The 16,447-nt window shown below is 41.3% G+C and overlaps 1 protein-coding gene across 1 annotated transcript in view; it reads left to right on the top strand.

The window, feature by feature from the left end:
• Positions 1-16,447, top strand: part of pof1b (POF1B actin binding protein) — a 106,228-nt gene that overhangs the window by 18,220 nt on the left and 71,561 nt on the right. Inside the window, exon 4 of the mRNA XM_070882109.1 lies at positions 70-225. Coding sequence (XP_070738210.1) covers positions 70-225 — 156 coding nt within the window. The remainder of the gene's footprint in view (positions 1-69; positions 226-16,447) is intronic.

The raw sequence follows: 16,447 nt of genomic DNA, 5'->3' as shown, positions 1-16,447 counted from the left end.
TTGAGATCTGCTTGGAGATGCCTGGCGTTGGAGAATGCAAGTCTGAACTAATATTTGTTTGTGTTGCAGATCGTGAGCTCTCCAAGTGAACACATAAGGTCTCTGAGTGCACGAAGCTCCGTCACTTCCCAGGATTATGATCTGCACTATGATGAAACCCAGTTGAGAGGCTCAGGACAACGGAGTCCTATACCACCCAGAGTGCTGAGTCCTCAACTGACCCAGGTACTATACTTGCACGGGAAAGGTGGCATAGTGGTTATGTCACTGGACTAGAAATGTAGAGGCCTGAACTAATGGTCCGGAGACAGGAGGTCACATCCCAGCATGGCACCTGGGTAATTTAAATTCAATTAATTGAATAATTTTGAAATTAAAAAGCCAGTACAGGGGTATCCGTAATGGTGTCTATGAAACTACCAGATTGTCAGAAAAACACATCTGGTTCACTGATGTCCTTTAGGGAAGGAAACTTGCCATTCTTACCTGGTCTGGCCTATACGTGACTCCAGACCACACAGCAATATGGTTGACTCTTAACTGCCATCTGAAATAGCCTAGCAGGTCACTCAGTTGTCAAGAAGGCTTCTCACTACCACCTTCTTGGGGACGGGGCAATTAGAGATGGGCAATAAATGCTGGTCTTGCCAGCGACACCCACATCCTGTGAATTAATTTAAAAGAATTTGAAGATTTCTAATTATGCTGTCTGTTTCACATTACTGTTAGGTATTTAAAGACTGTATTAAACTAAGACTGTTCATTCCAGAAAGAGGTTTACTTTCTTCAAAAAAAATCCAAAAAGAATAATCAGTACTGTGCCTGCAGTTTGGAGGGAAAATATTTGAGGTGGGGTTTTATAGCTGGTGTTTAGAGAGAGCCTTTTAGAGGTTGGGTATTGTGGCTGCATTGCAGGATGGGGAAGGAGTGAAGATGCATGAAGTCAGGTACCGTGGCTGTGGTCCTGGGATAGGGTAGATGGCATAATTGAATTCATGTAGTAGTGAAACATCTTTAGCTTGTAAGGCACTCTCCATAATCCATCGCTGAAGTCTATTCAGACTTTATATAATAATAATTTATAACTTGAAATTGTTCTCAGTAATTGGTTGTTCTATCAGAGATCAATCTACCTAGCAATCGGGAATTGCCATTGGATTCACCCGCCCCCAGCTACAGAACACTAAAGTGACTTTACCTTATCCGAATGCGTATTGGCATAATCATAATTTTAATTAAGTATCTGCAGATCTTCGTACAGTGTTATGAATTGCATATATGTCGTATTTCTCCCATTAAGTTACATACAGGTATCTAATGTATATTACTGTACTTTACTTTCCTAATTACACCAATTAACCATGAACATTTCCAGGCTAACTGAAGTGAGTGTCCCCATTATTTTGTATCATCCATCCTGAAAATATTAAGATTGAGAATGGGTTGTTTTGGTTAAAGCTTTGAAGGCCCGAATCCTGTGTATTCGCAAAGTCAAGAGCTTGTGTCTGAGAACAAGGTCTAACATTTAAAGAACAGATGAGGGAAATGCAAAGCATTTGGTTCTGGGATAGGGTAGCTGACATAATTGAATTCATGCAGTAGTGAACCATCTTTAGCTTGTAAGGCACTCTCCATAAATCATTGCTAAAGTCTGTTCAGACTTTATATAGTAAGATGAATAATGTATAACTTGTAATTGGTTGTTATGTCAGAGCAACTTACCTAGCAATTGGGAATGTGACTTTAAATCTGAAAAATAAGTTAACACTTCAAGTGTAACTCCACCAGAACTGGCCAACTCTCTCTGATGGCACTCTCAGTCTTATTCCTGCTGAGTAGATCAGTATTAGATGCTTACTCAGTATCAGACTGTTGGAGAAAATGGCCAGGTATAAGCAAATTTCAGGATATTTATACACTTTCAGGAAGGCAGGGAAGAGCGTACACCTTCATAGTCCTTCCACTACTCAGCAGCAAGATGGGCAGACTGTTCGAATTGTTCAGCTCTGCATAAATGTTGCAAAGTTTTTTTGTAAAGAGCTGAGATGTGCACATCACTGTTATAAAACCTTTCTCTGCCCATTTCATCAGCTAGACATCCTGTACTTGTTTCACAATCTCCTTGGCCACGATAATGTCCTCTATTTTGGAGAAGTTCAGCCTATAACAGAATGCATTGATGGTTAGGAAAATTCTGGGGATGGAGGTAAAGTGTTAGTGACAGGGGGATATCATCTAGTCTAAGACTATATCTGTATTGTGCTGCTCCAGTCTGCATACCATGGATACTCATTAAAATGGAAAATTTCAGTTCTGGGAAAAGAAACATTTATCTCCTTTTGTCACATTGTATCAACATCTCAAATGCTCATATCAGGTATAATATGCTTCAGGTTATACCTGATCATCTGGTGATGAACATATAGGCAAGAGTGGAACCATGCAGTGGCAGTCTCTCAGAGCTGGGCAACAGAGCTAGAGGCACTGGAAAAGGATGACATGGTCAATCATGTCAAAGGTTGCAGAAATCTCGAACGATTATGCACTATGGTGACAATCTCAGAGAATGCCATTTATGACTTTGGTGACTGCCACTTCAGTGTCGTTGGAGGGGCAAAAGCTGGAGTGGAAAGATTCAACTGGCGTTGTGGAGGAGATGGGCATGGAGCTTGGAGGCAACAACACAAGAGCGTTGAAGATGAAAGGGAAACAGGAGATAGGGTTGTAGTTAGTGAGGACAGAGAGTAGGTTTCAGTTTTGAAAGGGAGATTTGTGAGAGATAATAAAACTGTTACTTAAATGCAAGTTTCTCGGTTTGAGTTAAGTCAGGTTGAAATTCAAATTCCCTTAATGTCAAAATTGGTTTGTTGTTCATTGTTTTTCCAGTTAGTCTGTTTTGTTGGCATTTAGAGGTTGGAGTACTGAAAAAGTGGACACCATTTTTTGAGGAGGGGTTGTCTGCTTTGGGTGAGATTGCTAACATTAGGTATTGTGGCTGCAGTTTTGAGGAAATGGCTGAGTTTGTGAAAATACAGCTGTAGTTAAGATGGTGATGCCATTACCTGATGTGCCCAGCGGTTGCATGTAATGACTGAATCACTGCTGAAATAATTATCAATGCTGCAAAAAACAATGATTTCACATAATTTATTGTTTTGTAGATTAATCTACACAGTAATTGAGCCCTCCATTTAGATGCTAATTCCACACCCTATGGAGCATAAAATCTGATATTTATATTCACTAAAATGAGCATAATTGTAATTGCTCTGGAAACAATAATCAACTTTCAACAAATCCACCCAGAATAATTGAAGGTTGGATGTGACTAAGCTAAGCTTTCTCATCGAATTCAAGCCAAGTTAGCTTTTCAGCCAAGTAATGAGCTCACTCTTGGAAATTATTTGGCTTTAATAACCCCAGTATGAAATGAATCATTCAAACTCCATGCTTCTCATGCTATGTGATATCTTTTTTGACAACTTGTGTGACATTAGTATCTGATTACATATCTTTGGAATAATGATGCAACATGAATGAACATACTGGATTTAGTTCCGAAACTATATCCTGTACCCTGATGGCTTTAGGACTTTATCCGTTAATTAGCAGAAGCTGCAGACCAGGAAAGTTCCAACCTGTACTTATCACAGGCTGATCTCATCAAGGGCAGCAGTGAGGGTGCTACGATTGTTCTACGTGTCCCCAGGTTAGCGAGGGAGAAATCATTATCTGGATTATTACCCCTATTTGCCATCCAGTGACTTCTACTGGAAGTGCACATATATAGACATCAGCTGAGGACAGAATTAAGCTCAGTTGTGATTCACAGCCAAGGCTGTCACATGAATCGTATTATTTGGGCAAGGTATAAGTGAATGCGTGACATCTGTGGAACCATAACTAGTTCGGAGTCAACTTCTTCTTCAGTAGTAGAAGAAAGAAAACAAACTCATCTTGGGAACAATAACATGAGGTTTCCAGAAAGTAGCTAGTGTTGGATGATACATCTGCAAATTAATCATAAATTTCAGCCTTCAGTGGGTTTGCTGGAAAAAATGCTATGCAGTTTCCAACCATGCCAAGACATATAAGCCAAAGGTTAGAAAAGACCCCCGTACCACACCAAAATAAAAGCAAGTCTTTTTATTTTGTTTATCTGCTATGTTCCTACATTCTAAATTTATATAGAGAATATTGCTGGGTGGTTTGTTTGCTGGGCTACCAAAATCTGTATTCTGTTAGACCTCTTAGTTTTACAGAATGCAAGAACTCTTGAATTCTCTAAGCCCTGTTTTTCTCAGAGTTGACAAATTAGATTAAATTCTGATCTTCTTTGGGTGGGGAGAAAGGTGGTTCTTTGTGGCGTGCTTTTTAGGGTGGTGCTAAGTTATCAGTGTAGAGAGATTGTGGGTGGTGAAGTTGAAATTACTCCCTATGTCTAATAGAAATCATGAGGCTGGTATATATTGCACATTGTCATTCTTCAGCAAAAGCAAATGTGCTGATGTTTTATATGCTTTATTCAACTATAGCTGGTGTTCTTTGCTTTTTAAAAAAAAATCAAACATCTTTCTGTTTAATTTTAAAAAAAATACATTTTAACAAAAAGCAAATTCAATTACAAATAGTTTAATAAAAAGGAATTGATGAATGAATTAAAGTCATGTGAAATTAATTGTTTGGGAATGTTTCCATTTAAAGCTGTACATAAACTTAAGTTGCCAAAGAGAGTGTTCTGGTTAAATTAACTCAAAATGATGCAATTTAGGAGGTGTGGTTTTCATTAATGCCTTCTAGCTGGCCTGTTGAAACATTTATGAATTGCAACATTGTATTGCTGTGAACACCTTAAAAGGAACAGATTCTTTTGTGTGGTCTTGTGCTTAGTCTAGGAAGAGTTCCTGTTGTCATCCAAATTATTTGTTGTGGTCCTTTTACCAAATGGTTAATCGAATCTGCTTTGAATGAAAGGATTTTGATGTAAAACAAAGCCAGGTGAATTTTAAAAAGCCTAGAGTGTGTGAGATGAAGCAATACATTTTGTTACATCACACACAAATCTTTTTGATCTCCTTGCATGATGTAACTATTATGTTTATTCTTTACAGGATGCTTATTATTAAAGAACATTCAGCAGACTTGGTGTATTCCCCAATCTGTTGTTATAGGTAGCTAGTTGCATTAACGATAACTTGCAATGGCCCAGAATTTATGATTGTAATGACAGCGTTCGCCATCATTACTGTGTAAAACTGACCGCAACCTCTCGCACTCGCACATGCGCAATTAAACGCCGAAATCCAGAAGTTGCTGTCTGAGATATGCTACTCCTCTACAGGGTGCGCTCTTGCAATCTTCGCACTTACAATCAACACAAAATCAGTGATATGACGTGAACTTCAATCTTTTACGCACTAGTCCCGCTGTAAAATCCATTGAAAAAGTTAAGCCTTGTTGAATGAGTTGTAATTGAGTTTTTAATGCCATACTAAGTCGGAATTACTGCTGAACAAGCTCTCTGGCCCTGAAAATCTAATTTTAAGTATGGAGTGTCATTCCCTCCATTCAATAAAAAAATCCATAGATTTTTAAAATAATAAAAATGAATTTTTATTTGTTTTTCAGTTTCAGCTTCTACCTTAATCCCGTATGCATGTCCCAATCTTTATTTCACTTTCTGTAAAATGATTAAAAAGTTAATGATAAAACCCGCTTTTTACTTCCTGGTTTGCTGTCTGAGAATTCTTCAGTATGATTGGCTGCTCAGCCTGCTTCATGACATCACTGTTGCCCTATACCACAGATCCCCGATAGATAGAAAGTCACATCGGAAAAGGGGAGATCGACGCCACAAATCCCGCTAAAAATTTGTGGGCATCTTTCTTCAAGGTTATCGGCAAGCGCTGTCACTTATCCCCTGACCGCAATATTTGGGCCTATCTCTTATAAGCAATTGAAAATTCCTTTGAGTTTGAAAGTCCAAGTGTTTGAGTATTATTTGGCTTGATGTATGTGAACAGATGTTGACATTGCTGTAATAAAATCTCAATAGCAATCAGAGCCATTATATAAAAACTAGATTCAAGAGTTAAATACTAAAATTAATGCTACGGTTTTTGCCCTTTGCACTGATGGTCTGATGTATATCTTTAAGTGGTATTTGCTATTGTTAGCATGAGTAATTTCTGATTATTAATCATAGAGCTTGCATTACTCTCCAATTTAAAAATAAATTATTCCTCCTTCCTGTGAAGAATGCAAGTTAGGAAAAAAAATAAAAACATTTATTTTCTTCTCCTTATCCGTCCCCTCCCTTGCAGGCTTCCACTATTCATTTGCTTCAGCTAGAGCAGTGGGATGACTACTTTAGTCCTTGGCTGTTTGAGCAGCTCTGCTCCAATAAAAGTAATGTTGGGTGATGGTTCCTATCCAGGTGAGACAAAATGTGCTGATAGTAAATGGAACCTATCACAGCAGGAAGTTCAGTCCACTTGTTAAAGCCACATTTGTATCTTATTTTTTCTAAAATACCTTGGGCTGGATTTTCTGCTTTGACGATTTTGAGCCAGTAATGGCGGTGGGGTGGTAAGGTTTGCGCCCAGTGATAGTTTGCACCTCAGTCATCAAAATTGGGCAGCTGGGCCGTGAGTCTGGGGCACAGTGCTAAGGGAGGCGTTGTACACCTCTCTCAGGCGTTTGCATGGGATGATCCTGAACTGAAGAGCCGGCCTGGGAGCATTCCAAGAGATGCCTGGGGAGAAAAAAAAAACCTCTGAAAAAAACATTCCCAATACATAGCCCATGCCACCACAACATAAATTGCAAAACTAATTAAAAGAAAAAACAATCACACTTGCCTTGGGACGCTATTACTTACCTCTCTGCAGTTGGTATAGGCAGGCGGTCACTGCAGGGTGTGCTGCGGGGCATATGGGTTGGGCAGGAGTCAAAAAGCACGCCGGTATTGCAACCAGGGGCTTCGCTCTTCTGGGTGGTGCTACTCCGTACCACCACAAAACCGGCCCCGAAAACTCCCGTTGGGCACTAGAGGCTGACCAACCGCCCAGAAGACTCCACTGCCACCATTGTCACTGCTCCGGGGCAAAAAATGGATGCAAAAGACCCAAAAATCCACCCCAAGCTTGATTTTTATATTATTTATAATGAAATAGGAAAATATAGGGCACGAGGGATGCAGAGAAGTAAAGTTAGATGAAGAATTGGAGTTTTCCTGCAGTACAAGTTGAGGAGCAGGCAGACACAAAACTTGGGTGTTGTAAGTTATCACTGGTGGGAGTGACACATTTACAAAGACAGATTTTATAGTATAAATGTGGATATAGACATTTATATATATCTCTAATCCCTCTCTATACTTTAAACAGTATATTTCTGATAATGCAAAGTTGTTTTTGCATATAAAAATTTGAATTATCGGATAAGTTGAATGAAGCGACTTGAAATAAGAGTGTATCATTTGTCTAGTTTTACAGCATTTTACAGAGGGTATGATTTTAGCCCTATTTATTTTGTCCATGAATCTTGTTGCTTCTGGCTGGTTGTACTGATTTACCTACATAGCACTGTTTGCCAGCACCACCTATTAAAAGTTGTTGCAGTTTGGCAATACTTCAAAGCCAATGCTTTTTAGAGCTCAATTTGCATATTCTTCAGCTAGAATCTTGATTGACTGGTTGGAAATTGTTTGCAACAAACGCCTAAAACGTGGGAACAAGACACGTTGAAAATATTTTAATCATAACAATTTTTTATTTATCAAAAAACCATTGTACTTATCTTTATAGATGACTAGCCATTGCCTTATTTAAATGTTGTGCTGGAATAGTTATTTAACAAATTTATAGGGTTTACAACTAATGCAAAATAAAATACTGCTTTGTGCTAATTGCTAAATTTCTTTGGCATGATGGAGGAATGGAAATGGCAGAACTCAAATTCCAACAGCAATGAGTTAAACCGAATTCCACACCTGAAATGGAAGATTTGGATTTGTGTAAAAAGCCTGAAAATGCTCTAAATTTAGATCAATTCAATATCAATGGGGAAAAGGGAAAGCAATCACCTGTACTTGCAGCATCATTCTGAACTTGCTCCTCTGAACAAGAAAGTAGAGATGAAGACCTTCCAATTCATATGATCTAGCCCATAGTTTTAGATCCATATGTTGAACCTGTTTTTATTCCTTTCTTAAAGGTATTGGGAAAAGGAACATCTATCAATTTAGATTTCATCATTCTGGCCTAGTTTGTTTCAGCAGTTCGTTACTTTTCTTGCTGGTTATCAGGTAACCAGTGATTAAGTTTTTGAGGTTGCTGAAGCAGTACACAATCTGAAAAATTATTTTTGGTTACCTGATGGGATATTTTTCAATATGACAAGATATTAAAGTAAATGCACGAGAGTAAGTGAACACTTCAGAATTTTCCTTTGGTCTTGTACAGCATTACAAAGGATGAAAGGCTGTTGCAAGCACATGAATTACAATTTCCTGGTGTAGTTTTGTAAAGGTCCTAAAGAGTGGTGAGCAACTCTTTGGCCAAGTGTAAACTTTTTACCATAAGTCCTGCAGGTCTCAAACACAACAAGTAGATGTATTTGCATAGTGCCTTTCATGTACTAAAAACCCCACGATGCTTCAGAGAAGCGAAAAGGACCAAGTGCTAAAGTATTTCAGAGAGTTGGTCAGAGGTAGAAACAAAAAAGTAGGTTTTGAGGACATTTTTAAAGGAAGGGAGGGAAGTAGCATGACAAATGTAACCCCGCTAGTCAAGAAAGGAAGGAAAGAGACAACCGGGGACTACAGGTCAGTTAGCCTGACATCAATCGTCGGAAAAATGCTGGAATCCATTATTAACGAAGTGGTAACAGGGCACTTAGAAAATCATCATATGATTAGGCAGAGTCAACATGGTTTTAAGAAAGTTAAATTGTGTTTCACAAATTTATTAGAGTTTTTTGAGGATGTAACTAGCAGGGTAGTCAAAGGGGAATCAGTGGATGTATTGTATTTGGATTTAGAAAAGGCATTCGATAAGGTGTCATATAAAAGGTTGATAAGCAAGATAAGGGCACATGGGGTTGGTGGTAATGTGTTAGCATGGATAGAAGATTGGTTAATAAACAGAAACTATCCAATGAGGCATAAATCTGTCCTAGAATTGAATACTTCTGCCACAGCTTGGTCTCCTCAGACATACCTATTGGGTCGGATAGAAGAAAGACCATATCATGTGCTATCATCATCACATCAGTCTTCGATCTTCTTCATTCACTTTTTCTTTCTGTGTTTGTGTCTCCTCTCTTTTTCTTGTCTCTCGATTTTACGACTCCCCTCTCTCCTTCCTATTAAATACCACATAGAGCATCCTACATGCTCCTCAGCTTCACTGTGCTGAAATCATGACCCGTCATACAATCTAGGTCATTATTTCCCAGGACCTCAAAATTAGTGAACTTCTTACTTGCCTTGGGCTTCCCTTCCTCATACAATCTAAAGGCTTTCAAAATCCAAGCTTGGTAACACCTAGTTGCTTCTTGATTGTGTCTCCTTTCTCTCTTTTCAACCTTGTTTATGGCCTATGCTATGGGGCTTTGTCAAATGTAAAAATTTTTTTGTCTCATCATCCATCAAAGGCTGTCCGTTGAAATCGAAGAATACTTGCTTCCACTCTAAAAGTGAGTTGTTAGGTGACTGAACAGTCCAATCCAGGAATTACAGTCTCTGTCACAGGTGGGACAGACAGTCGTTGAAGGAAAAGATGGGGTGGGACTGGTTTGCTCCTTCTGCTGCCTGCGCTTGTTTTCTGCATGCTCTCGGCGACGAGACTTGGTGCTCAGCGCCCTCCTGGATGCTCTTCCTCCATTTAGGGCAGTCTTTGGCCAGGGACTCCCAGGTGTCAGTGGGGTTGTTGCATTTTATCAAGGAGGCTTTGAGGGTGTCCTTCAAACATTTCCTCTGCTTTCCTGGGGCTCGCTTGCTTTGGGAGTCTTGTGTTAGGCATGCGAACAATGTGGCCCGCCCAATGTTACTTTTGTGAAGTGCCTTGGGACATTTCACTACGTTAAAGGCGCTATATAAACACAAGTTGTTGTCTTAGTCTTTCACCTAGGCTTTTCAAAAAAGAATGACCTAAGTAGAATATGATGGCCCTGTACACTCCAATTATTTTTTACTTGTGTGCAAGTTTATTTTTACCTTTTTAGAAATGTTTCAATCGGAATGTTACCAATCTGGTTTAACCAAGCACTAACTGAAGAATTTTAAACTAATATTGGTAAACTTATCCAGACATGCAGGCACTTAGTATGGAATATTAAGATCCACGCTCAACTTATTACCAAGTAGCTTTCAATTGTGAAGCAATCGAGTAAAACCTAGCACTCCGTTCTAATGATGGCTCTAGACAGTTACGTTAATATATTGCCTCACATATTTCAACCTTATTTGTAAATTGTTTAAATTGGATAACTATGATAGTTGGGATTAATGAGTTAGCGCTTGGTTAAATTAGAATTTAAAAAAAAGCCAAGCCCATCAAACTGGGAGCCAAACCAAACTTTAAATCTCCTTGATTGGTAACACTAGTCCATTGAAGGCCGCATTCAAAACTGAGCATTCAGAGACGCCACCACTTGATGGTGAAGCCAGCCTACCCTTTTTAAAAAAAATTCATTCATGGGATATGGGTGTCGCTGACAAGGTCAGCATTTATTGCCCATCCCTTATTGCCTTTGAGAAGGTGGTGGTGAGCCGACGCCTTGAACCACTTCAACATTGGAGTGGTTTGCTACAACAGAGTGGCTTCCTGGGCCATTTCAGAGGGCAGTTAAGAGTCAACCACATTACTATAGGTCTGGAATCGGGTAAGGATGGCAGATTTCCTTCCATAAAGGACATTAAAGAACCAGATGGGTTTTTCAACAATCTGATAGTTACATGGTCACCATTACTGATACAACGTACTAGTTTTTTATTACAGATTTGTTTAATTAAATGAATTTAAATTCCCCAGTTGCTAATAATTTGTTGTGATTTGAACTCATGTCTCCGGATCATTAGTCCAGGCCTCTGGATTACTCATTCAGTAACATAACCACTATGTTACCATTCCCAAATTTTATGCAAGAACTGATTTTACCAATAGAAAGGAAGAAAATGCAATGGTGAAAAACATGATACCGGCAAGCTTAACTGTTTCCTGCCCTGCTGAAACAATGCTTTTCCTCAATTGTACTGTCCTCCCATTCAGTGGTTTTAACGGGCCCAAGTTTCCACATGATTTGCGCCTGATTTTTAGGAGCAACTGGTGGAGAACGGACTATCTTAGAAATCGCAATTCTCCACATTTTTTTTCTGCAGTTCTAGTCAGTTAGAACAGTTTCACTTTGGAACAGAATTTTTTCTTCAAAAGGGGGCGTGTCCGGCCACTGACACCTGATTTGAAAGTTTCCACAGTGAAAACGTACTCCAAACTAACTTAGAATGGAGCAAGTGAAGATTTTTGTAGAACTGAAAAAACCTTGCCTACACATTAAAAAATCAGGCGCAGGTTACAAATTAGGGGTCCAGAACGTGGTGGGGAGGGGGTGGAAGGGAAGTCATTCAATTCTACAATAAATCCTTATTTATACTTATACAAATATTATACAAATAAATCCAACCGGAATAAACATTTATTAGCAAAGAAAAGATTAAATAAACCATCTTCCTACCTGTGTGAAAGTGCTTCAGTCAGCTCAGCAGTGTGGCATCGTTCCCGCGAACGGGAGGGAGGGAGGGAGGGGCAGTCGGGCAGTAAGCAAGCAGCCTTCCACTTGAGGTGGAAGCCTTACAGTCACCTCAGCGGTGTGGCGTCGTTCCTGCGAACTGGAGGGAGGGGCAGTAAGCAGCCATTTGTGCAGCCTTCCACTTGAGGTGGAAGCCTTACAGTCAGCTCAGCGGTGTGGCGTCGTTCCCGCGAACGGGAGAAGGGAGGAGGCAGCCGTTCCCGACGGCGGGCGGGGGGGGAAGGAGGCAGTGAGAAGGCTGCAGGAAGCCTCAAAAGTTGAGCAGCCGTTTCCCGACGGCCTCTTCCCCTCCCCCCTGCCGTCGGGAAACGGCTGCTCAACTTTTGAGGCTTCCTGCAGCCTTCTCACTGCTGCAAGAAGCCTCAGTGCTGATCATAGAAGGGCAATGTGCTTTTATTAAAAAATGTTCAAAAATTAAACAGCTACAAAGAACTACAAAAATGGCCGAGTGCCAATGTTTCCTTCACACTGCGCATGCGCGAACGCTCCAATGCGCACGCGCAGGGTTGCCGGCACGAAAAAAACTAATTTAAATGGTACCCGCCTCCTCCCACTTACAAAATCGGCGCGAGTGGTAGGCTCCGCCCCACTGGGCGCCGCGCCAAGCAGACATGGAGCTGCAGGGCGCTCCAGAATCACGCGTTTTTTTTCAGGCGCCGTTTTTGGCGCGAAAAACGGACGCCCAGCTCGGAGGGGCGCCTGTTTTGTAGCGTGTGGAAACTTGAGGCCAACATGTTAGTGCATGTATTGATTTTGTATACACATTGTTCCATATTCCTTCTCACCTCTACATTTTTAAATATGAAGGCAAGCATAAGAAGAAATACCATCATGGTGAAATGTCCTGCATCATAGTAAAGAAGTACAGTTTAAAAATGCTCACATTTAGTATAATTTCAGCTTTCACCAACGTAACTATAGGACCCATTAGTGAGCAACACTATGTAAGGTCATTGACATTCTTTGTCATCTTGATCCAAGACTGTTCAGTGCCTTGTGCCCATTTAAAAAAGACAGCAGGCTAGAATTTCCAGTGTTTCACCGCCCGGTTTCTTGGCGGTATTGGCTGTTTTGGGCGAGAACTGGATCAGCGAAAAATTCCCCAGTTGAGGCACGCCGGCGGTTTTGAAGTACTGCTGCGGACCGGTCCGCTGGCGTGCACCGTCCACCGATCGCCCTGGCACGATCTTTGGCTGAGCGGGGACGCTGACTAGGATCAGCGGAGCTGGGCGGTAGGTAAGTTGGTCTGCAAGAAAAAGGTAAGTGATTGGTTTTTTTACTATTTATTTTCAAAATCTGTTGGGATAATTTGATTTTAAACTGTCTTGGGAATGTTTTTAAGATTTTTTTAGTTCAGTTTTTTGAAAAATTATATTTTTTTGGTGTTAGGCCCAACCCATAGCCTCGGTATAAATTTTTATAGATTTAAAAAAAAAATTTTCACCCATTTTCTTTAGGCACCGCCAATCTAGCCAAAATTGCACTTTTCCGCCCAGAGTGGGGGTGCAAGGCCCATATTTTTCGCCGGGTGGATTTAAAAAAAAAAAAAAATTTCGGTAAGTTTTCGCCGGCGATAATCTTCCCAGCCTTAGCGTTCTTTTGGGCAGCAATTGGGCGCTGGCGGGCTGATAGGAAATTCTAGCCCACTGTCTTTACGGAAAGGCAAATTTCAGCAAAGAACCAGAATATTAGTGACATTTTCATCATGATTCTGCTACGAACAGATGTACAAATTTGGCAAATAACCAAAAAATGGAGATTTTAACTCTGCCCAATGGAAACCAGATGATATCCCAGAAGGGATGATATGTTAGAGGGGTCATCAAACGAGGCCATTATGGTTTGAATTGAAGACGGAAAAAAAGGGGTGATCACACTACTGGGAGTGTACTATCGACCCGCAAACAGTCAGAGGGAGATAGAAGAACTAATATGTGGGCAAATTGCTGCGAAGTGCAAAAACTATAGAGCTGTAATAGTGGGAGATTTCAACTACCCTAATATTAACTGGGAAAAAAGCAGTGTGAATGGTATGGAGGGACTTCCAAAATTGAGTCACTAGGGATCAATATATGAAGAATAGAAACACTGTGGTTGATCCTGTAATCATCCCCTTGTAAGGGGTTCTCAGGGAGTGTTGTTGTGCCTTGGGTGTCTCCCTCTCTGGGCTTCTGCCCTCACAGCTTATGCCTGGCCGAGCACCCCTGGAGAGATTGTGTCCACAGCTTATGAAGGGGGTTTTGAGACTCGTGCATCCCCACAGCTTATGCCTAGCCTGTGAGGCACCTGTGAGCGTCAAACACTCCTAATCCCTTCTTCCTTGGCCTGTGACACACAGTTGAGCGTTTTCGAGGCGCTCCTAGCTTCCCTTACACTGTTCTGCCATAAGACTCATGATCAGATGTAGAAACATAGAAACATAGAAAATAGGTGCAGGAGTAGGCCATTCGGCCCTTCTAGCCTGCACCGCCATTCAATGAGTTCATGGCTGAACATGCAACTTCAGTACCCCATTCCTGCTTTCTCACCATACCCCTTGATTCCCCTAGTAGTAAGGACTTCATCTAACTCCTTTTTGAATATATTTAGTGAATTGGCCTCAACAACTTTCTGTGGTAGAGAATTCCACAGGTTCACCACTCTCTGGGTGAAGAAATTCCTCCTCATCTCGGTCCTAAATGGCTTCCCCCTTATCCTTAGACTGTGTCCCCTGGTTCTGGACTTCCCCAACATTGGGAACATTCTTCCTGCATCTAACCTGTCTAAACCCGTCAGAATTTTAAACGTTTCTATGAGGTCCCCTCTCATTCTTCTGAACTCCAGTGAATACAAGCCCAGTTGATCCAGTCTTTCTTGATAGGTCAGTCCCGCCATCCCGGGAATCAGTCTGGTGAACCTTCGCTGCACTCCCTCAATAGCAAGAATGTCCTTCCTCAGGTTAGGAGACCAAAACTGTACACAATACTCCAGGTGTGGCCTCACCAAGGCCTTGTACAATTGTAGCAACACCTCCCTGTCCTTGTACTCAAATCCCCTCGCTATGAAGGCCAACATGCCATTTGCTTTCTTAACCGCCTGCTGTACCTGCATGCCAACCTTCAATGACTGATGTACCATGACACCCAGGTCTCTTTGCACCTCCCCTTTTCCTAATCTGTCACCATTCAGATAATAGTCTGTCTCTCTGTTTTTACCACCAAAGTGGATAACCTCACATTTATCCACATTATACTTCATCTGCCATGCATTTGCCCACTCACCAAACCTATCCAAGTCACTCTGCAGCCTCATAGAATCCTCCTTGCAGCTCACACTGCCACCCAACTTAGTGTCATCCGCAAATTTGGAGATACTACATTTAATCCCCTCGTCTAAATCATTAATGTACAGTGTAAACAGCTGGGGCCCCAGCACAGAACCTTGCGGTACCCCACTAGTCACTGCCTGCCATTCTGAAAAGTCCCCATTTACTCCTACTCTTTGCTTCCTGTCTGACAACCAGTTCTCAATCCATGTCAGCACACTACCCCCAATCCCATGTGCTTTAACTTTGTAATACAATAGAACTGAGACAAGGTGATTCCAAGAGGAACTTAGGCTTCCAATTTATTTGACAAGGTGTATCTCAACAAACAGCAATACACCAACAAAACAATCACCCTAAATCCCACTAAACGGACACAACGAAAATCTTTACACAAGTTTAGCAGTACAATGCCCAACCTTCCACCTTTCCTGGCCTAACTGAGTTGGGAGTTCCAGGGACCAGAGGTTATACTCACTACTGTGCCTTCTGCAGTCTGGTGGTTTGTTTCTTCTATCTTCGGTGTCTTCGGGCACTGGTTTTCCTTCAGTGTCGCGAGGCTTGCTGGTTGTTGGATCATGAGAGCAGGGAAGCACCCACACTACGTCAGAAACCCCTTTTTATAGCCAGATTATCCAGTCCGCCTCTCCTGCTGAAATCGATTCTTCCCATTGGTGGGCTTTGTGATTTTGAAAAATGCAGCAGTTTTAGATTATTGTGGGTTTTTTCCACTGATAACCTACTCAAGGTTTGAGTGGGTGTTAATTGGGTTGGCCTCCTGTAGCCATTGTGTAGGCCCTTGGTTTGTTTTGGGTTCCCTAGTTTTCTGAAGGTCTGCATAATTTCCTTCCATAGTGTAAACATGGGGAAGACAATAGTATGAGTCAGTCCCACAGTTTTCGAGCAAGTGCTCTCCCATTGGCTTGAAAGCCCCATGCTTTGGGCTGACTCTGTCCCACCATTGGCCCTCCGGTATCCTCCCCCGTCCAATCACTGCTCTGCCAATGTCAAACCGTCTCGGTTTCAATTCACAGCACAGACCGATCCCACAGCCCTTTTCCTTTTGGGTAAAATGAGGGGGTTTTCGTCCTCCCCTACACCCTGCTGATTAAGAGCAGTCCTGGGGCAGGATATTGTTGGCCCACAGCTCATAATTGTTCATCCATTAAATTAACTGGGTTAGTGCCAGAGTTAAAATAGCACTGATTGCAAAATCCAGGCTCCAAAGTTCACTTCTTAAAAGGAGGTCCTTTTTCCCCACTTACTCAAAATGACAATATTTGTTTATTGCAATCATGTCATCACCCAGGAAATCATGGCATTCCTACCAAA

This window comes from Pristiophorus japonicus, chromosome 6 (assembly GCF_044704955.1).
Source record: "Pristiophorus japonicus isolate sPriJap1 chromosome 6, sPriJap1.hap1, whole genome shotgun sequence".
Lineage (NCBI taxonomy): Eukaryota > Metazoa > Chordata > Chondrichthyes > Pristiophoridae > Pristiophorus > Pristiophorus japonicus.
Note: the sequence above shows the minus strand (reverse complement) of the source record. Positions and strands in the feature narration are given on the sequence as shown.